Genomic DNA, 23,402 nt, shown 5'->3' on the forward strand with positions numbered 1-23,402 from the left:
CCTGGTAGGAGGTGGTTGTTGCTGGGCTGAGCTCTCCCTCAGCTGCTGTTTGCAAAGCCACCTGTGGTGGCAGGAGCCTGGCACTGGGAGATGTGGGGAGAAGCTGCAGAAGGAGCTTCAGCATCCCCATGGCTGCCCAAGGGCACAGCGTAAATGGAAGAGAGTGAAAAAGGAGAGATGCAGGAAGGGAGAATGACAAATGGGAAGGAGGCAGAAAGTGCTTGTTTTGAAGAAAGTTGCTGTCAGGTGATTCAGGGGGTGAGGGAATGTGTCTGGTGCAGCTTGGAAATGGGCTGTGAGCACTGAGATGCTATGGAAACGTTTGCACAGGAACATAAGGGTTGAAACAGGCTTGTGGGAGGGCTCACAGCAATCTGTGGCAGAGCACATTGAGGTAAAGTTGTGGGGTTTACACTGCATGCACTTGTGCTCTTACCTGAATGGTCAAAATTCCTAGGACAGGAGGGTAAAAGGGATGAGAGTGCCAGGAGTAAGCAATAGAGTCAGAGCTATGAGAAGACAGCTCTATAAAGTTATTAGACAATAAGAACTTGCAACTATTGCTCTAATTTCCCATAAAGAAGGTAAAAAAACCCAAACCCAGAACTTTTCTATGGAGAAATTTACATTTTAAAGATCAGGAAACATAAGATAAAGTGGCAATTGACAATCTCCTGGGAGAATCAAGTCTATTACAGGTAATTAAAACAAATGAAAAAGGCTTTCCATCTATAGAAATAGTGAAAGGAAATAGAAGGGAAATGTGGGTCACTCTACAGAGAGAGGCAGGACTGAGATGAAAATAATATTGGCATGGACCTAAAAGTGATGACTGTTTTGCTGTGGTTTCCAAGAGGGATAATAATAATTGATCATGGAGTCCAGGAGGCCTGGGGCATGGAGGTGAAAATCATTGATTGGGGTGGAGTGAGGTTCAGAGACTCCATATGTTAGTCAGGGATGGATTTAGGGGTGAATAACAGGATCTAGGTTGTCTCCACAAAACCCAGGGCATGTGGTTTCTGTTCAAATCATATTTCTCTGACTTTAGGAGAGTTAGAAAACCCATGAACACAATAAAGGGAATCGGACCAGGAGGAGCCAATATCCAGAGGTGGCTTGTGGCAGTGGATAGGCACATCTTCAACCTGAAGGATGTTTGTCAGTCTTCAAAACTGCTGGCTGGGGAGGATGAATTTGCCCTGAATGAAAAGCCTGAATGAAACTCAAATGTGTTGTTTGTAACACAGATGTTGCCAATACCCTGCAGACTCTCTCTGAGCATCAGCTTTTGTGGAAAAGAAAACAAATGCAAAATGTAACACACATATGGAAGTTTGTTCTCCATAACCTACTGTCAGACTCTTTCAGAACATTCATATTTTCTAAGGAGAGCAGCAGTAATTTATTTCAGTTTTATTAGGTGAGTTATGCTCTTTGTGCTGTTTCACATGTGCAAATCAATTTGACATGGTTACAGATGTTAGGCAGAATTGTATGAATATTTTTTATAAAGCAGATGAATTCAGAGCACTTTATTAGATAATAAACGCCCCAAAACTACAATTTATTGATCCATGTATAAGAATGTATGCTTTCATTCCTTGGATTTTATTGAAGAATATGCAGATGATCAGTTCAATTACTAAGCTGGCCTGGGAACTGCAGTTGCTCACTCTGGCTAAAAAACAGCCACAATTCTCTAAAGCTCAGGGATTTTTATTTTCCCTTTCTGAATATTTCAGCTTGGAAACTGGCAGCACATGAGCTCACATCCTTTTAGAGTCCAGATTGCTTGTTTGTTTTTTTCTGTTTTGTTTTGCTATGATATTTTGTCTGTACCATTGGTACAACATTGACAACCCATGACAAGAAATCTGTGATAGTCACAGCAAACCAAGGTCATATTTGTGTTCTTGGAAAAGTGAACAGGTCCCAAGGGTTTTCCTGAGATTCATTTGGCAGGACACCAAATGGTGTATAATGGTATAAAAGCACCATTACCTCAAAGCAGGATTTGGTGTTAAATGGCCACAGGAAGCCACCAGATCTGCACAATGAATTTATCAAAGACCTAGCTGTTGGTAACAACTAAAGACTAGGTTTATTCTCTTCCATCCCATTTTTTATCACCTCTCCAAAACTGAGTCATGCAAACCAAATAGTTTTAGTGCTCAATATCTCCCAAAATGCCTGTAAAGAAATGCTGATTTTTATCCAAGTAAATGCAAGCACAAAGCAAAGATGAGTCCAGGGAGATGAACATAAGCACTGTTGATTTCTGTTAACTCATTTCTTTTAAAGTGGCAGATGTTTGTAGCCTTGCAATTGGTTCCACAGGATGAACGATCTGCTTTCTTTTGTAAACCAGCTTTAAATTCTGGTGATAATTTTTGGTATAAATATGAATTATTTCTCCCACAGAAGAACTTTGGCTTTGGACTCTTTGTAACCCTTGGCTTGAGCTTTGACTTCTGCCCCTTGGTTATTGTAGAAATTCTCCCAAATGCTTCCATCAATATTGGAAAAAACATCTGAGTATCTTGTCAGAAAGTTGATTAGGACTGTGTTGGTCACAGGCATACAAATGGACTCAGGTGATTTAAATACCTGCCACTCCTGCAGTGAAAATGGCTGATATGAAAAACCTGGTAATTTGCCTCCCAGGCTGCAGTGGGCAGAAAGCCAATATTTGCTTGTAGCAATTAACTCCTGCTTTTCCCACATGGATGCACATGAAATGTGTGTTTGCTCTCCACTGACTGTGCAGTGATCCCAAATTGGCCTGTTGGGGAAGGAGAAATTCTGGAATGGTGGTTTCCATGCTGGCCACTGGGATCTGTAGTGGATGAGGAATCCCATGTAAGTTGACTTTTGAGGTGAGAAGAGCAACCTGCACTCAGAAGCAGAGGAGCAGCAGATAGAAAATAATGCAAGAATAATGCATTGATGAAGAATTAGGAAATGAGAGGGTGTACCATGGAAAATGGAGTGGTTTTGTTGTGCACTGAGCTAAACCCTAAGGGGCTTCACTTAAGAGTTCTGCCAGAGGAGCCATCTATCCCTCTGGACTGCTCAATCCATCCCACAGTTTCCAGTCTATAAAATAAGAACATTAATTCTTCCTGCCTGCCACTCACCTCTTATATATCCTTTCTGTTTACATGGTGAGGAGTGTCTTCTGCTGCAGAGCCTGGCAGCTGGGTTGTGATCTCAGATGCAGTTTGCCCCAGAGCAGATTTTACTGTCTCTTAAAGAGCAGCCTGGCATCTTCCGTAAATAGCTGGTACAAGTGGTGTTGTCTGGTGGCTGTAGTTTTGCAAAGAGAAGAGCCCAAGCAGTGAGAGCAAATGGGAGCACCTCCATTTGAAATGGGATATTTATACTGTCAATGAAGTAGTGAACATAGCAAGATATTGTTAAGTAGATTTTGACTGATGTCCTTGATTTGATGTGGGTGTTTTCAATAAGGAATGGTTGATCAGAGGCAATAACTCAGGCAGTTTGATTTCTCAGTTGTTCATAAAGAGAAATGTACTTTGTAAAAGTGAATTCCTAAGTATATGGCAAAAGAGGTTTTTAGTCTGAATCATTCCTTTGAGGGATTTTAAACATTTGCCTCCCACATGCTACAGTAATGCTCTGGAAGTGGTTTCATTGTATGGTCCGAGAAGCTGCATTCTGGCGCCTGATGGTTTATGAGAAATAAACACAATGGAGTGGGCTGGGGTTATATAAATTCACCATTTAACAGCACAGCAGTGAGGGGAGAACCTGTGTGCTGCATCAGAGCAGGAGGACCTGCCCAAGAGCGTGGGTCTCTGCAACATTATGCTGAGCCTGGCAGGTCCCAGTCTCCCCTCCGGACCTCACATGGAGAGTAAGAGTTTGCAGAAAAACAAATAGTTTTATAAGTATCTCCTCTCACATGGCCAGCAGGGAAAAGCACTTTCAACATGCTCTGTGAGTGGAGCTTTGCCTCTTAATGACTGTGAGCAGGGCCTCAGCATTCTTCACTTCTCAGTTTTTCTCCTGTGTTTATTTTAAGTAAGGATGATTTTTACTCTCCTGCTTGCATAGCTCCTCCTGCTACAACAAAGCAGTTAGGATGCACTTGGCAGAAACTGAGGGAGCCTAGAGCAAAGAATCCCATGGTGATGAGGATGTCTTTACACCATGAGTACAGCAGGCACTATGAAAATCTTCTTCCTATTACCCATTAATTTGGGTGGGTTTTGAACCCAGGGCTACAGAATGGTCCTTCTTCCTGGACCCAAAGGCTTTTCTTCTTTCCACTGGCGGTGATGCTGTGGGCTGGATGCCATACACACATCAGGCAAGCTGGCAAACGAAGGAGTTTGAGAACAGGTATTACTCCTTGCCACCAGTTGCACTGATCTCCATCCTTATTTTAGGAGGGATAAATAAGAATATAAGTTGCTTCCATTTTACTATATTTTCAACCCCCAGTCACCTTAAAGTACATAATAAGTTGAACTATAAACAACATACAGAAATTGTTCTGGCCACTCTGCACTGTGGCATGGCAGCCCCCCAGCAGTACACATCAGCTTGCCAGGACTGAGCCAGTGAGGGAGCAGTGAGTGCCACAGCACAGCACAAGGCAGCTGAGCTGAGATTGATAATGCACTGCCATGGTGGGCAGTTTGAGCCTGGGAGCCACAGAAGGTTCCCAGAAGCACAGGTTTATTTCTTGTCTTACAACTGGTTGCTTTCCCCAATTGCCCTTGAGTGTGATGCTGTTTCACAGTGTGGTACCTCTGCCTCATGCTTCAAACACCTCTCTCTGCAACGTCAGAATCCTGCCAAATGGTCTGTTTGGTGCATAACTCTGCTGCACACCACAGAGGAGGTACTGCAAGGTTATGGGTGTTGGAAGGGCAGCTGTCCTCCCTGGGTAACTCCTTGTGAGAGGTAGAGCTGATGGTGGGAAAAAGAGCCTTCATCTGCACTCCTGAGTGGGAATGCAGCCACTCCAGGGTGGTGGGAACAGTATAGTATACATCCTTTTGCAGGTGCAAGTTTACACAGAATATTCTTGCAGGGGCCTCTGAGTGTATTTTGGTAGCTCAGTACCCCTGAGGTTGCTTGGTCATGGAAATTATACCATGAGCACCAGTACTCACTGAAAATACCATTACCCAGTGAAGTGAAGGATTAAGAGAAGAAAATTGCACTTGTGAAAAGTAAAGCAAAGAACAGAAGGAAGGAAAACCATGAGTTTTCACATGGAAAGGGAGGCATCATACCAGCAAAATTCTGGCCTTGCTAATTTTTTACTCTTGGCTTAGTAGCTGGGGACAGAAATGTTCTCCAGATGCTAGGAATCACTACACACTTCCTTGACTTCTCAGCATTTCTCTCTTCTGGGAGGGAGGGAGGATCATTAGAAATGGGCTATGTTCTAAAGGTTCTCACAGAATGGTCTGATTCCCCAAATTATAAGTTATTTTTTTGTAGTAGTAAGAGTCAAAGTTGGTTTATTTACACTAGGTGTTCCATAGCTCATTCTGGAGACTGGTTGCAGACCTCATACTCTGAAGAATTACAGTTCATGGAGGTCATAGGATTGCACCAATCTCAGGAAACTGATCAAGAGGAGGTCTGTGTCCCTTGAGCTGCAGTTAAACACAGTCTGAGTTTCCAGCCTGTGTGTGCATCCAGCTGAGTTTGCTCTGCTGTCTTAGATCCTTTACAGGTGTAGGAATACTGGCTGCTCATGACCTTGGAAAGTCAAGCCTTCAGGCAGTAACAGACAGTACTGAAAAAGAAAAAGAGGAGGGAAATGATGATTTGACAGTCTGACAGCAACACATTCCCTTTGGGCATGTGTGGGGCTGAGATGATCTGTACATGCTGGTGTATTCAATTTGCATGTATGTGATCTCTATATATTACAGAGATAATGTATGTATTCTACATATTAACATAACACATGTTTAAGGAAATAAATTATTTTGAGAAGACAACATTTGGCAGTGGCTCAAAAGAAAGCTGGTAGTGAAATACTTTTGATCTGAGTGCAGTGATTTCAGCTGCATCTGTCTGCTCACCAGCTCCTTGTAAAAGCTGTTTTAAAGTGTTGCTGCAGTTGCATTGAGCTTGCACAAAGTGGGATGCTCTTCCATGCCCTCTGAGCAGGAAAATGGAAAGCTTTGAAACCTCTCATATGAGGAAGATACTTGAAATTTTTTTTCTGTGTAAGGAATCACCTGCTGAGAATCTAAATTTTGCAGATGAACCCCACTGAAGAGGAGAAGAAAATAGAAGGCAGCTCCACTGCTCAAGTGCCCTTCATTTCTACTTAGATAAATTAATTATTCCTCCTTACCTTTTTCTTAAACAGAGCTAGAAAAAAATACAAAGGCATTTGTAAAGATAGACATCCTTTAAATTCAGTGTCTCAGATTCTCCAACTGAGGAGCAGAAAATCTGTATTTAGTAGAAATCCTTTCCACTTTGGCTTTGTCTGTACTGCTACCAGAAACTATAATTCTCAAAATCCAGAAATAACATTGTAACTGCACTGATGCAGAGCTCAGCAAAACCTCTCTGGAAACTACCTGGGCAGCCAGCTCCACTGAGCTGCCATGGTCAGGGCCAGCTGCTGGTGGTGTTAATGCTGGCTCTGGTGGCTTTGGGACAGCTGTGGTCTTCACAAGTCCATCTATTCTCACCCAAGGAGATCTCTCATCAATTGACTTTTCCCAAAGTAACACTGCCAACTGTCTTATACAAAAAATTTTATAGCCTCAGATGTTTAATGAAGAGATGAATGATTTCTAAATTCTCCAGGCTGAAGCTGGGTGGTCCTTGGTAATGGGCTGTTGGACCCATTTCGTGTCTTACAGTCTCATCACATGAAGTCTTTCAGTCTTTTTGAGGTATCCCCCAGATTTGCCTCTGTAAATGTAAATGCTCCTGAACAAAGGAGTCTCTCCTTTGTAGGCATTAAAAATCACTTGTAAATGTTTTGCAGGGCTAAGACTGTGTTATGGGGCCATTCCAGCATGAAGAGCTTAAGTCTGTATTCAGCATGACTAGTTTGGTCTGTGTTTAAAAAGTGAGAGCTGAAGCTTTAAAGGAAGAAAACAACTAATTCCTGGGCATCTTCTGAAAGAAAGAAAGTGGTCAAAGTCACCTCATTTGTTCCACATTTCACCAGATCTGTTCTTTCACATCCCTTGGCCATCATCAGTTATTGTGGATAAATGGCATTCCACATTTCTTCCAACCTACCTACTACCCCAAAAGATGAATCCCACTTTTGTTTTGATTTATATTCAATGGGATTTTTTTTTCCTTTGGCTGGATATTTTGCAATACAGGCCAGCATCTCTTAGAGACTCATCTCTAAATTTTCACAAACATACTTCAGAAGCCAGTAAACTGCAATCCTTTCTTCCATGGTTATTTGCAAACATTAATGAACTAAGTGTCACAGTCATTTCTATAGGGTAGAGACATTTTATTCCTTAGGTGGCCATGCATCTGAGCTACTGAGGGATTTAAGTAAAACAGTTGGATATGTAACCCTGGTTTGCTATCACTGCCATGTGTCTTGCCTGCAAAACTCCATCTCTCTTAACCTCTTTTCAGATGGAAAAAGATATTCTGTCCAGCAGCCAAAGGGAAATGCAAGCATCCTGGTGGAAAACAAGCTGTTTCAAAACCCTGGCTGCAAGCTACCCACACATCACAGTTGTCAGCCAGGCTGCACATGCATGGTTACAGGGAATAAAATAGAGGGGACCTTCTGTTCCTATTCAGAACGGTCTCTATCCATTCACCTACACAAAAGGATTGTCATCAGCTGCCAGTATTAATTTGTTCTCCTATGTAGGTTTCCAGCTAAAGGAGGATAAAATAAGTCCAGTGCTATCCAGCAGGAGCACTTGGAATGCAAATGCTAGCCCATTAATGCGACCCACTTCTAGATTACTTGGGGTAATTTCTGATCTTATTTATTCCTCCTTTTCTTCAATTAACTTCTGAGACGCTGAAATATCAGTATGCAGAAAATCAAATATGAGAAACAAAGCCCATTTTTATTTAGGACTCTGCTTCCCTTGTAATAGCAGTTTATTTAAAGAGGAGCCTGGAATAATCCAGTTTAAGCAAAGCAAAGAGCTCTACTGAAGCCAAACCTTGTGTGGGTGTGCTCTTGTCAGGACTCCCAGAAGAGGAGGACAGGAAAGGCTGTTAGTCAGACCACAGATATTGCAGGAGATGTTGGTTACTCAGTAGCTGGCATTATTCCTTGGCATACCAGTACAGAGCTACTACTCTGGTGTACTGGGAGAGAGTACATCCCACTGGGAAAATCCTCAGATAACCTGATGTCCTGCTGTTTGTTGTCATAAAGAAAACCCCAAGGATGTGTGGGTGGAAGAGGTGTCCACTGCAAGGGCCTAGCATGTGCTTTAGGGACAACTTTGCCTCTTCCCCTTGTTCCACCTTGTGCTGTGTTTGCAGCACATCTCACGCTGGGGTGTTGCTTTGTGTTGTTTGGGGTGGTGTCACCTCCTGCTATTTGGATCTGAGCTCAAAGCCACAACACACTTCAGTCCAATTGGGTCTCAGCTTCTTACACCATCCCAGAAGTTTCCCACATATTCAATTTTCACAGAAAGTTGAACATAAGAATAAATTTTTGCATGATCTCTGCTTTCTTTATAATTTTTTAATGAAGGTGTTTTTTTTCAGTAAATTGTACTTTAAAATTTCTAAGACAACAGCACAGCTAAGGATCTGTTAAATATAGGTAATTTCAGCATTAAAGACAGGGGAGTATGTTTCTCAGAAAAAAAAAAATTGTTCTTGAAGCCGCAGGTGATACTAACAAAGAAGATAAGGTTCAATTTTGTTTCCACTGGTGGATTTGAATGTCTGAGCATCATCTTTCTTAGTTGTATATTTGTGGATTTGAATTTTAATTATTTGGGTTGGAAATAATGAATTATTGTATTGTATATCTAAAACCCAGCATATTCTCAAATTCTGAACTGTAAAATTCATGTCTGTACTGCTCTGCAGTGAGAATCAGGACACTAATGATTAGCTATAGACAGAAATATTAATTAAATTTCATATGGTGATAAATAATATAGAGCTGAACATAGCAATTTCTTTAAAATAAAAAAAATGTAGCTAGATATTTATTTCATAAGTCTGTGAGAATTACTGTAGACAATAAAGAGGGCATGAAAGAGAGCCTGCATAGATATTGATTGGTATGTTGAGGGTGCATTTCAGATATTTATCCTCTGCTTTCCCTCTCCAAGGAGAGCCTCCCTTGGGCAATTCTTGCCATTGATTTTGAGTCTGCCTGCTCAGAAGCTGGAAACGTTGTTGCTGGTGGGGAAAGTACAAGAACAGCAATTGATTGCAAGTACATTTTATGATACTCTGCTCCTATATTGCAAAGGGGAAAATTTTTTAATGGCGGCAGGTCTCGGATTCTCCCTTTTAAACATATCGAGCAAACCCATATTTTTTCAAGCTCCTGGACATTTTTATTTTCTCTGAAAGTGACCCCTTTTTTGGTTTCTTTCCTCCACAGACAGTGAAATCATCCCTCCCGACTGCCTGCGGCCCCGCTCCTTCACGGCCATCCGCCGGCCCTCGCTGCGGCGGGACACGGAGGACACGCGTCTCTCAGTCAGCCTGTGTGACCTCAACCTGCAGGAGGACGCCTTCCACGTGACGGCCACCACCTGCCCCATCCCGCAGAACTCCCTCAACTCCCAGCACTCCCACCTGCTCCCATCCCAGCTGGAGAGCGACCTCCGCTTCCACCTCCTCCGGGGACCCCACGTGAAAATCCTGGATGACCAGACCGTGGCCCGCCTGGAGCATGCCCGGGAGGAGAGGACTTTGGTGTTCACCAGCAGACCCCTTCGGATCAATGAAACCATTTTCGTCAAAATCAACAAGTCCAACGCTGTGCGCACAGGGACGCTCTCCTACGGGGTGACGTCCTGCGACCCCGGCACCCTGCGCCCCAGCGACCTCCCCTACAACCCCGAATCCCTGGTCGACCGAAAGGAGTTCTGGGCCATCTGCCGGGTGCTGGTGCCCCTCCAGAGCGGAGACATCCTGGGATTTATGGTGAATTCTGATGGTGAGCTGCACTTGAGCCACAATGGGGCCAGCATTGGCATGCAGGTGTGCGCGGACTGTTCCCAGCCCCTCTGGATGTTCTTCGTTTTACACGGCGCCATCATGCAAATTCGATTGCTAGGTATGTTGGACCCCCTTTTTCCAAACCTTGTGCACAAGGAAGCAAGGAGGGGGGTACATCATGGGAGAGGGAGTGAATGGCTCCCTTCCTGCTCTAGGATGAGGTACAAATTTTGGTTTGTATGTCAAAGAAGGTCTTTCATAAAAAGAAAAAAAAAATGCAAAGGCACAAACATAGCATACGGGTTTGAGTTACAAGACTTAACCTCCTTCTGCACTTCTGTAACACCCTTCATGTGATGGTCTCAAAGATCTTTTCAGATAATGAATTAAGCCTCAGGGACCTCCAGTAAAGTACAGATGAGTCATCACTGACCTAAGAGAAGCAAGGAGGGCAGAGGAGAGGTGCTTTGGGCTGAGATAATGTAAGACATAGCCAGCAGGAGAAAAGAGATCTGGTGCCCTTCTCTGTGTGTTAGATATCTGGGATGATGGACTCCCAAAAGAGGGGTGCCCTTGCTTTCCCAGGCTGCATGTGAGAGGCAAGCCAGCAAGCAGAGAGGAAACCCAGTGGTTCACTGAGCATGGCACTGACCATCTCAATTGGAGAAAAGTTTCCTTGTCCTCCAGCCCTTTTAAAGGCAGTGTAGCTCACACAGGTTGAGAGACATCTGAAGAGCTGGCCTCTTGGTATTTTTGTTGTTTTTTCAGCTCTTTTAGCTGACATACTTCATTGAAATGAAGCTGCAAGTCACAGTTGGAAGGTGTGGAGAGAAAAGTGTTGAAATAACATTTCTCAGGATCAAATTTACTTTCTTGTGTGTGTATTTTAGACCAAGTATAGGATGTGTTCAATCATTAATTTGTACCATATCATGGTTCTGCTGTATCAGTGTCAGACAGTAAAAGATGGATTCTGAGAACATGATGTAATTCCCAGTATCTCTCTAAATGAAGAAGATTAAAAAATGCTCCTTTCTGTTTATACTGTTATATAACTTTAAGTATACTTATATTCCATCTTGCTTCAAATCCTCCTCATACCTAGCAGGAAAAAAAAAACAAAAACCCCAACAATCTGCCTCTCCCTCAAATTCAAGAGCCAACCAACACCTCCTTTTTTTATGGTTTATAGACAGTATTTGAAGATAAATTGTGAACACACACACATCTGTCTGCAGGGTCCAGTTCACCTTAAACACAGTATGAAATGTCTTGTATAATTTGTTTGAAGTTGACCATAGGCCTCTGCTGTGAGTGTTTTGTGGCTGTTAAAGGCTCACAGAAGACAAATGTAATGCTGCAATTTATTTCCAGGAGCCCGAGACTCAATCCCTGCTAATTCAGCCTGATTACATTTGATGTGGGTACTGTACATAATCCATGGTTTGCTCTGCTCTCCACCAGCATGTCATTGTGATAATGGTAGGTGAAGTCAAACAGAGCTCAGTAAAGCAGGAGATTAAATGCTCCTGTGTATGTTAGAAGGAAAACATACTTAGGTCATTGAGCTGCTGGTAAAACTAAATCATCAGCCAGTGCTTCCTTTCATATGAGATCACTGATTCTGGCAGTTTGGCACAGAGCAAGGAGCCTGTTTGCAATGAGCTCTGAAACAGGCCAGCAAGGATGTGTCTCCCCAGAGGGACAGAATCACATCCTCATACTGAATTTGACAGAGCATGGGCATGAGCACAGACCTCCTGTGTAAACCTCCTGCTGTGCATGCCCTACAAATGTCCTCCCTGCTTGATCACAGGTTCAGCCCAAACCAGTACATGCCCAGTGCATGTTTTAGATAAATCTACACTTGTATGCATGAAATGAAATGTGCAGAGTTGGAAAACCCCTCACTTCTTGTGTTTGTGACCATGGCAGGCTTTTCTAGCTTTGGTCACTGGGAAAGAACCTAAAAATGGGCTATTGTTCCTTAGTGAGATGTAAGTGAACAGAGCTGGACTTGCTGACCTTGCCTCTCTCAAGGAAAGGGTAGGACCCTGCTGAGTGTACAACTTTATCCACATCAGCTTGGGCAGCAAGCTGTTATCTCCAAGTTAAATACTCTGGAATTGGAGCTTGCCTGTAATTTTTAACAGGCATTAAAATACAAATAGAGCTTTTCATAGCTATATTTCCAGTATAACAATGCTGGGAGCAGTGCAGTTCCAGTATCAGTACAACATGAGTGTAGTACAACTGCCCAGAGAAAAGCACTGTTGCTGTCCCAACTGCATCTCTGCAACTGCAGTAATTACATGGATCAGCAATATCCTGACAGAAGGCAAAGAAAATAATGAACTCCCAACTCTAACTATTGCAGTTTTATTAGGGAGGTGATGTGCACTGTTTGCACTGCAGTGGAACAGATTATGGTGCTTGCCATAATATGTGTCATTATAATATTAGAAAACATAAGAAGAATGTAAAGTGTTCATCTTTCTAATGACATGCTCCATCTTCAGAATGCAAACAAGAGTAATTTTGTGAGATCTGTCTTTTGTAATTTGAGCTTTATATCACAGCAGAAGACATTTATAGTAATCTTTTCTAGTTTAAATAGAAAAAGTGAAGTTACATATCCTTGAAAGAAATAAGACACAACTATTGCAAAAGGCATAATTGTACCAAACCTATCCTAAATGGCAGATGTCATTCTGTTTCTGGGGCACACCATTATGAGATTAACCAAAGTGACATTATACAGTGTTAAAGGAACATCAGCACTACAGCTGACTATAAAATGAAATTAAAGTTGCTGGGTTTTCTTCTTCTCCAGCTTATCAGTTTTGTTTGGAGAATGGACAGCCACTCTTACACCTAGAGAAGGTTTGTTTTTGACTTGGAGAACAAGATGACTCCAGGTATTGATCACTGAATACTGTATTTCATGACTGGACATTATTTATTTGGTCCTGATGCAGAGCAGGAGCAAGCTCAGGTCTCTGCTGGCCTGTGACTTTGCCATAGAAGCTGACATTTGCTGACTGCAGTTATTCCACAGTGCTGAAGATACAACATTTATTTCCTAATATCAGGGGTGAACATCTCTACCCAGGCTGGTGATCTTACAGGACTCTGTAGGAGAGGAGGGCAGTGTGGGGATAGCTGGATAGTAAAGAATTCTGACTTCTGTTTTCCTCTTATCAATCTGGCATCGTATACTGGCTGTATTCTCGCTGTAAGAGAAATAAAACAGCTGAAAATAAAGATGAGGTTGGAAACACTATTATCCTTCATGCCATCCCAGTAAAAGTAAAATAAATTAAACTCAAGCCCCACTTTAATGCAGTGAGAGGCCACAGTCATCTGTAGGGGAGGCAGAAGAAAGTCAGTTTGTTTCAAAGATAAGTTTAAAAGGCAACTTGACCACATAGAGCAAAGATAAATGAAAGAGAAGGGCACTTTCATGTAGCAGATAATAGCACAAAAAATATCAAGCTGCTGGGAAATGGACACAAATTTAAATTAAACATAAATTAGGTAATTAACTGTAGGAACCAGCTATTGAGGGAGGCAATAGATCTTTTTTGTTAGGGAAGCCCTACTAAATATTTTATATGTTAAGTGCTGGTCTTAATTAAGTAATTCTGGGGATTATGCACATAAAAACAACCAAACAGAAACCCAGATCATTAGGCATGTAGAAATGAAACAATCTTTGTGTATCCTTTAGGAATTTCATTAGCTGAGGCTTGGGTTGGTTTTTTCAGATATCATTCCTATATAGTCAACAAAACCAGCCCATTAAATTTGATTTACTGCTCTCAGCTTTTGCTGGTAAGCATTTCAGCTCTCACACAGTTTTATTGACAGCTCTGAAAGTTTGAAATGAGCCAGTCTGGATACAATGGTCTGGTTTTGGTCAGGTTTTGGTGGTGTAATTCATTTATGAAGTTAAATTGATTGACCCCATAAGGTTTCAAAATGTATGACTCATGTTTGGAGAAGCTATCACAGCAATAAGTTTATATATTTAATGTTTGAGGATCCAAACGGTTGGGGATATTCTTTTATTTTCTTTTGTCTCAGAGTTGAATTGCTAGCAAGTAAAACAACTTGCTTAATTTATTTTTTTTTTTGTGGTTTTGGTTTCCCTTGTGAATTTCATCCTTTCCAATAATATTGAAGCTTTCTTCTGAGCAATGAAATAACATGTTCTATCAACAGTCACACTAATGAAGCCAGGTTGCCAACTTATCTGTGTCCTTTCTTTCCATGCACTTCAATAACTCCAGCCCCACCAGAACAGCTGCACAATATAGCAGCTTTCTGGATGTCTCCTAATGCTGGCCAAGAGCCAGTCCTAGGCATGAAAAAAACAACCCAAGAGCCAGCATTTGGTGTAGGCAAGTCTGAATTCACATCCATGCTGGATAAATGCAGTACCTGGGACACTTTCCCACCTCCTTTACCATGGACATGAGCTGGGGCTCCTGCTTAGCTGCCCATTGAAAAATATTTACATATCAGTTGTTGCTGAGGTTTGCATCCTTCTTTAAGACTTTATTGAAATTGGACAATGTGCTCAAAACTGAGGAGATGAGGAAGAATGATCATGGGACATGGGGCTTGCAGAAAAACCGGCTCTGTGTCCTCGGGATTTCTGTCAACACCAGTGGGCAACAAACCAAATTGGAAATTAGCTCAGCAGGGTACTGTGGGACACAATTTGCTGGCAAAGGGCTCTTTAAATCAACAGTGAAATTTGATCTAAAGTGGCCTTGGTGCCAGTCTGAAGGACTGCCAGCTGCAGCCAGTCCCAGTTACAGGCAGGCTTATCGGAGCCGTGCCCATTGCGACTCTCACTGGTGGTCAAACTTAGCAGTCCTGGTAGTGCTGCCTTTGTTAAAACAGCATTTTTCCTGGAGCTGACTGAAAAGACCTGAAACTTCATGGATGAACAGAGTAGTGTCTTCCTTAAGTGTCAGAGAGCAATAGTTTACCAGAAGGAATTACTTTGTCTTCTTCAGTGATGTTCATCACACTGCCCTGTCTGGTTTTCCTTGACTTTTGCTCTATCCCAGGTGAGTGACCAGCTCACCACAGACCACTAATGATTCACAGGACAGTGAATCTGCCCTCTCTCTTCTAAACAGTATTTTTTCTCCATGTCCCAGAATCCCTCACTTAATCTTGCTGATACTGTTCCTGCAACTACTGTCTCCAATGTGTCCCCATGGGAGACTTCTTTCTTGTCTCTCCTGTGGCAGTTGTCTGGCCTGATCCTCCTAAAAATCTGTAAGACTTCTTGGGAGATGATCCCATCTTACCTCATCTTTCCAAGTTTTTGTCCTGAGTAAATGAGATTTTTATCCTGTGGTTGATCCTTGACTGTCACAGGACTCCAGCATCCAATGGCAGAGATTCTGTCCCTTCCAAAAAGCTTCTCCTCTCTGGTTGCACTTAGATACTTACTTGGCATGTACAATTACTGCAGTGAGGACACAAAATATTTAAATGGTATTTGGTATGTGCAGCTGTTACAGACACTGCCCATGGCACAGACTGTAGGTGAGTTTGTAGAAAAGTATCTCACATAAGTGAGAAGCATCCAGAAGTCCTCCAACTCTGAGTTTAGAAGCCTCTCCTGCTTGAGGGAAGATAGTTCTTGGCAGTAGCAAATCACACCCCCCCCTCTCTGATCTCTGAGGGGGTCAGTACATTATCCATTTGGAATTTTGATCTTTCTCCCCCTTGCTTCATTGCAGTGACATGGAAATTGTTGAGTTAAACACAGCATAAGAGAAGCCTGATAACTGCCTAGACATTGTTGCACAGAAATGCACATAATGAATCTCTTCCTTTAACAGACTTTCAATTAGATATGCCCCAGAGTTCCATCTTCCATGTTTTGATTTGTATGGAAAATGGCCTCATTTAAGCTGATTGGGATCTAATGGGCCCACATGTGTGTCATTTAACAGCCTGGAATTCCTGTGCACTGCAGGGTACAGGGTAGTTTATGGTGTTAGAGACTGGGGGAAGGAGGAGAGTTAATATTCTGTGCCTCCTGGAAGGCAATCCACTTGTATTAATTGATACCTCATCATAAATACTCCTATCATGTATGGTTTGCTTTCATTCTGAGTGAAGTACACATTACTGATGGTAAGTTGGAACAGCTACAAAGATAATAGAGCATCCTTAACTGCTGGGCTTGATTCTAGCACTGCACAGAGCTCTCCATTCACCTTTTGTTTTATATTCTTTGTTTCAAAGGAGAGTTAGCACAAAGGGAAGCTGCTGTGTGAGAGAGGACAAGTTATAACTTGGGCCTTGGAAAACTGGAGAGGTGGATGCACTCAAATGCTTGACTTCCCTGTGGTCAGTGCCAGCAATGTCAGTGTTAATACCTGCTTGTGGCACCTTTGTACCACACACTGAAGATCCCATCACACATGACGCATAATTAACCTGCACTTGGACAGGTGGTCAGTGACATCAGCCTGTGCTCTGAGGTGTGAGCTGGTATCCAGGTAAAGGCTGGGGAAAGCAAACACACCTCCTCCAGCAGCAGCCACAGGGCTCCCAAATGTCCTGTCCTCTGCACATAGTCCTTGACAAGAGCAGGAACTATTATCATCATTAATATAAGAAACAATTACTGGCTGTAGTGAGATTTTCATAGTAAGTGAGGTGTAGATTTCCCTTATCTCATAATACCTTTGCCTTCCTACAGTAAATATACATCCATACCAGCCTCTTTGCCTTACAACTTGTCTGTCAGGACAGATAAAATCTGCCTATTCTTTGATCTAACTTGGTGTGAATTAGTTATTCTGGCTACTGTGAGAATCACATAGCAGATTAAACTCTTTCTTTGATTCTTTGTCAGATCCCTTTGCATCCAGCAGTGCCCATGGAAATCCAGAGAGTGCTGGCCAAGAAAAGTTAAAGTATTTCTTTCCTGTTTGCATCTACCACCCTATTTATACCTGTCCCTCCTGGAAAAGCACAGAGCTGGGAGGTGCTGGGTTAGGCAGCAATTTTCCTTTTGCTCACAGAACTATCTTTGCTGTGGTCTCCCAAATACCCTTGATTTGTTTTTCTTAAACAAGATGAAAGCACCAACTCTCATTTTTTGTGGTTTCAGCTACTTAATCCAGGCTTCTTTTTTCACCTCTTCTTGATGTAAGCATGTGCCTGGGTGCTTTGTTGCTCTAGAATTTCTCAGGTTGAGAGGTGGAGCTCCAACTCTATGACTCTTTCACTTCAGTTCAGCCATTCATTGCATGGTTTCCGTGCCCTCAGGATTTTGCAGGATGTAAGTGCTGAGTGACCACTGAACTTCACCTGTCAGGTTGAGACAGATACACTGTAAGTTTGCTATGTGCTCTTTGCTTCCAGGGAGCACACTGGGTTTGGGCTGTGAGAGCTGCTGAATCAAAAACCTCTGTGGCATTTGGAGCTTTCCTGTTTCCCCTGCTTAGCTGGAGTGTGCCTGTGACTGCAGGAGGGTAATGGATGTGCTGGTGCCCCGCTGCCCTTTTGGACACAGCAGACAGCAAGGCTCCAGTAAAGCCATAAAGTACACTCCTTTTCTGTTCCTCATGAAAGTCTGAACTGTTGTTCTCCATGTGGTTTGGATCTAACTTTTACTTCCTTAAACAGTGGTTGTCTGACGCCCATCTGCAAACACAGACCTTATGGTTTTGCATGCAAAATCTGCCAGGCTGCTTTTTGACCTATTTCTGGACATTTCTTTAGCATAATGCAAAATCCCTATATTTTTATGGGCCTGTGAAGGACAAAATGTGTTATTGTTCTATTCAGAACAATTTTTAAGTCCCTCAGGAAATGTTTGAATGCAAAAAAGCCCATGGATCAGCAGCTGACATGGGTCACCGGGTACTGATGTACCTGAGAGGCAGAGATGAGCTGCAGCACAGAGGCTGGGCTCTGAGAGCATGGTTGACCAAAAACCATTGAGCCCAAGGGGAAGGAAGCTCTGGTTTCTGGCCAGGGCAGTATTGTTCCCATCACCGTGGGAACACAACCAATGGATGTGTGAATGCATGTATTTTACAGCATTCAGAAATGATGGATGTGCTCACATCCTTCCCCAACATTATCGTTATCTTTAACTACCACATAACCAGGCAGCAACAGGTGCTTTGTTCTTTTGTTTTAGCACAATGGATTCAGAAGGCCCTGTTGGGCAAGACCTGAGTGGGGCTAGGGGACAGAATAGCTCTCCTGAAGCCATGGCTGGAAGCCAGAAAATCTGAAGAGAACCTGGATGCTCTGGTGTCCAATATCCAGTGCCAGAAATGTCACAGCCCCCTCACTCTGGAGCAGCTCATGTATTACAGGACAGACCTCCTAAGAGAGATGTTCACATGAGCTCAGAACACACATTTGTGCCAGATTTTTGAAAGAACCTGGATCCTGTTTAGATAACAAAATAAATGGCCCTGATACACTGAGAATGTTAAATATGAGAAAGGGTATTGAACAGTTTTTGAGACAGGGTAAGCATTTTAGCTGACATGCTTAAACAATCTGTCTCCTAACAAAAGGAAATCATGTTGAGAGTTTTAAAAGGCATCTAAGTGATGCCATCATACAAGACATCTATGACTGCCAGGTACCCAGTGATCACTAGACTGAAATGTATGAGAAGTGCAGAGATGGCTTGAACTCCCTTAGACATGCTGCAGCCAGACCTGAACAGCTGTACTAAGCTTTTTCACTCTGTGCTGGAAGTTCTGGGGCCTGTGGATTGATGGAACAACACTGAAAATCTGTGATTGCTATTGATAGTTACCTTATCTCTATTATCTGTTCTATTCATGCAGCAAATGTGTTATAAAAGAGAAGGGGCTGTCAATTTGCTCAACATGAAACTCAGCATATGGGCAAGTTCCTATGTTGCATAAGACTTTATTCTTCCCTAGAAACCATGGAGGGAGGCTCCTGTAATTTGTCTTTTAGGAACAATGTTTAGTTAAGCTTCTGGAATAGTTGTCAAGACAATTATGGGTAAAGAAAGCCCATAAAAATTTTGAAGATCATCAAACTATGTGAACTCTGACTTGTAGAGTAGTGGACATTCACTGACTGCACCCTGTAAGCCAGGAAAAACAAAGTTTAGGTGGGGTGGGTTCAAAGAGGGGAAAAAAAGGATGATTCTGGAGTGCAGACAACTAGTTCTGCATTATTGTTATAGAAATGTATGTAGAAACAATATTTTTATAAGATAACTGAGGGGGACAGTTAATTGAAAACTGTATTTTTAGGGAGCATTAACTGTATCTGGTCTTCTTACCATTATAAGTCCTCTAGCAGTACAGCTCTCCCCAAACAGCTGCCATGAGGAGAGATGCTTGGAAGTTGGGACAGCCTCAGGACATACCCTGAAAAATGGATTGCAGTGTTCTGAGAAATCACTCTCTTCACCACAATAGATACAGAGAATCAAAAGCATCTCTGACAGCCACAGCTGCTGTATTTTGGTCACAGGACGTTTTATAAAAGGGTAATTATGGATTCAGATAGCTACTCTCATAAAAATTGTAAATGCTGCATGGGATCCCAAGAGACTACTTACTTCACCTTCCTGTCCTGAAAGAGCTCTAATGATGGAGATGCCATGGTCTCTCTGGGAAGTCTGATTGCTTTACAGTGTTTCACTATCTACATAATGTCCAACCTTAGCACTTTAGGAGTCTGAACCCATGATTTCTTGTCTTACCCAGAACATTCATGAAGAACAGATTGTTTCTTTACTTCATTCATCAGGCTGTGAAAAATTTTGCTATATAAAAATCATAAAATCATACAATATTTTAGGTCAGAAGGGACCCCTGGAATTGCCTAATCCAACTTCCTGCTCAAAGCAGGGTTAACTTCCAAGGTAGCACAAGACTTTTTCCAGTTGAGTTTTGAGTATTTCCAGGGACAAAGACATGACAGTGTCTCCAGCCTCCTAAATCAGCCTCGCATGACCCTGGATTGGCTCAACCTTTTTGTAACAGGATGGTATTGGTTTATGATCATCTTGCTGACCTCCAGCAATTTTCAGGCCTTTTTCTGTAGGATGTCTGTATTTCAAATTGAATGGACTAATTCCCTGTTCTGTGTTTAGGCAGCTGATTATCTCTGCTTAAGTGCTGCATTTTGCATTTGATCACATTGAACACCATACCATTTATTTCTCATCCTATTTCCAGACTATTTTGAAAGACAAACCTTTAGCATACTGGCAGCCTTTCCTGGCATGATGTTGTCTGTATATTCCATGGTAAAGCTCTCTTCTGAAAATATAATACTCTCCTTTGGTGGTGGACAGAGAGGTTCATTTATTTGCACCTCTCCCACAGCAGTGACAGAAGTGTCGACAAAGCATCAATCTGCATTGGTCTTCGCTAATAATTGGACTTTGTAAAGATAAAACAGCAAATGGAATTGATTCAAAATCTATTTAAAGGTGATTCCAGTGCGTTTGAGATCAAACATGAGACAAATTAGCAGCAGAGACAATTGATCTGGGGGCTTTAGAGAGAGAAATAATGTTTAAGTTGATTAACTTGGAGTTATTTAGTTTTTAAAGTCATGGTTTGAAAGCTGGCTCTTGGTGGGAGCTCTGTGCACACAATGAGCATGTTTGGCCTTGAGCTCATGTATCTGGTTTTAGTTAAGCCAGGCTGGCCACACTCATTCCACTCTGCTCATGATCTCATTCCATGCTCCTTGTCATGATATCTGCACACCATCCAGCAATATATTAAAGCATGAGTAACATGTCTTATGTTGATTATTCTGTCACCAAGGGAGAAATGTGTCTTGTCTGGTAGGGAACTCAGATTGTTTTAAACAAAGCTCTATACTGATGCTGGAGAAAAGTCAAGAGCTGCGCCTTGTATTAGGAGGAAGAATTGGCAAGGTGTCTGCTGGCCCTTGGGTAAGGCCATTTTGGGACTCAGACCAGCTACAACCAGAGAAAACCATGGTTCCTGCACTGCTGAGCTCTCCCTTCACTGTGGAAAGGCCATTTGCCCTGCTGCCAGCATGCTTCATCAGCTCATATGCTGTGATACTTGGGGCACCTCCAAATTCTCCCATTAGTCCAGGAAGAGAAACACTCCTAACAGCCTTTATTTTCCCTTTAATGAAATGACCAGGTTGGTGTTAGAAAGGCAATGTGCTGTGTGTCAGCTGAGTAGAAGAAATGCCTCCAGACTGTAGGGAGGAGAGGGAAGGCTTGAAAAACTTGTTCAACTGCTCAGTGTTCATATTTGTGTGTGCAGTGAATGAGCTGAACCCTGTGCCCTGCTGGGCCTGTGTTCAGTGTGTGTTACCACAGGGCAAGTTTTCTGCTTTGGTCATCTGTCAGACTGGAGGGGAAGGGCTCTTGCTAGTAGCTGTCATTAGAGGATGCATCATTCTCTTCGGTTATTTACTGAACTGAACTCCAGCCTCAGCTCCCATCTGTGTGGTGGAGGTACCTCTTTACAGTATCTCAAGTGTGAGAGCTCCAGAGCCCTTTATAGAGTCTAATTTAACTTCAGCTTGTGCCTGGAAGCAAAGTGCTCCTTTTTTTTGGAGAGGGGTGAAACTGAGGGACTGATGGCTTAGGCTAATTGCTTCTTCTCTCATACACAGTCCTCAAAACAGATTTTGACTCAAACATGACCCCTTCCCAGTTCCTGTGTTCCACTTTCACTGCTCAGTCTTGTTCTGCTAAAAAGAGCAGGAGAATCTGTGCTTTTGGTGTTTTTCACAATCCACAACCGACACTCCCTGTCTCCCAGGTTTGGTCAGTAGCCTCCCTGCAAAGAGGAACTGAAGGATGTTTCTGGCACATGGGGTTTTCCTGACCTCCCACTGCTGCTTTTTCTCTGGAGAATAGCCTCCAACTCATTGAGGACACTGTGGATCCAAACCCTCTGTGCCTCTGGCTCCTTATATGGTAACATGAAGAAGTCTGAGCATTTTAGTTCTGATTTCGAGTTACCCTGGTTTTCTTCTCAGCTGGGGAACTAGAAACTTTAAAACCTAAGGCAAGCTGGTTCTTACCACCAGGAAACCATCCCCTTAGTTCAAGCACATGCGTGCTGCTGTCTCACCACTGGCTTAGCAAAGACCAGGCTACATTGGCAGCAATGAAAGTCCCCTACAAAACCTTTGCAGAAGGTAGAGTTTTAAGCATTCCAGTTTTTTTTCCCTTCTGGAAGGGGCTTTAAGATATGTGTTGTTACAACAGCAGAAGAAAGAGACTGAGATGGAAGGAGGGTGCCAGACAGGCTGTGGGACAGAGCTGGCTTCTCTGGCAGAGAGCACATTAATACTGATGGTGGGCAGTGGGAGCAGGAAGTAATGGAGCTGGGGATATCTAAAAGAGACTTGAAGAAGCTTTGCACTCTTTAGCTATCACATCCAGACATGCAAGGGAAGAAAACATTCCTGAATGATGGAGAGGTGTCCTTGTTCATCCTAGATCCAAATGCATTTTGGTGACTTACCCCTACCTCTGACAGAAGCCACCCAAGAATGAGACAGAGCAGTGAGCTAAGGTTTCCTGATTGCCAGACCCTCATGTTTGTTTTTGGAAAGTCCTTGGGTGACTTTGCATGAATTTATTGAAGCCTGGAGTTGTGCAGTTTTGCACAACTTTTTGACAAAGAGACGTGTTCTTGTGCTGGAGTCCAGCCCACTCTTCTGCAGGCTGTGTCCTCTACTGCTACAAGCCTGTGGCTGGCTCTAGTATTGGGGGCACATATGAGCATGAAACCACATGGGAAGCAACTGCACTAAATTATTTGAGACACATTTAAGGGCCGAAACAAAGGGTTATGGTAGCTGAGGGAGCTCCAGCCAATTTCGGGGCTTGTAGGAGTTTGATGTCTCTTCAGGACCAGCTGCTACCATTAAAAAGAAGGCATATGAGGATTCTTTTATCTCCTCCCTAGATTTCATGCTGATGAGACCAATTCTGACAAGCACTGAGAGCTGCAACCCCTGCCATGTACCCCCAAGTGCCTTGTCAGCCTCAGTTTTTAAAAGTAACCACAGATTTGCTCTCTCATGGCGCAGGTTCCACCACCTTAGCAGAGCGGCTGGGACTGTCGGCACCGAGCTCGCCCTCGTCAACACCCAACTCCCCCACCGTCCTCTGCAGTGGTGTCTCTGGCCCCTTACTGTCTACGTGTGGCTCTGGCCCCCTCTGCAGCTCTATCAGTGGTAAGAATGGTGGGGTC

The 23,402-nt window shown here is 42.9% G+C and overlaps 1 protein-coding gene across 3 annotated transcripts in view; it reads left to right on the forward strand.

The window, feature by feature from the left end:
- Window positions 1–23,402, forward strand: part of NEURL1 (neuralized E3 ubiquitin protein ligase 1) — a 142,459-nt gene that overhangs the window by 115,317 nt on the left and 3,740 nt on the right. For all 3 annotated transcript variants that reach the window (XM_066554675.1, XM_066554677.1, XM_066554676.1), the window contains exons 4-5: window positions 9,584–10,264; window positions 23,239–23,385. In XM_066554675.1, coding sequence (XP_066410772.1) covers window positions 9,584–10,264; window positions 23,239–23,385 — 828 coding nt within the window. The remainder of the gene's footprint in view (window positions 1–9,583; window positions 10,265–23,238; window positions 23,386–23,402) is intronic.

This window comes from Molothrus aeneus, chromosome 8 (assembly GCF_037042795.1).
Source record: "Molothrus aeneus isolate 106 chromosome 8, BPBGC_Maene_1.0, whole genome shotgun sequence".
In the NCBI taxonomy this organism is placed as follows: Eukaryota; Metazoa; Chordata; class Aves; order Passeriformes; family Icteridae; genus Molothrus; species Molothrus aeneus.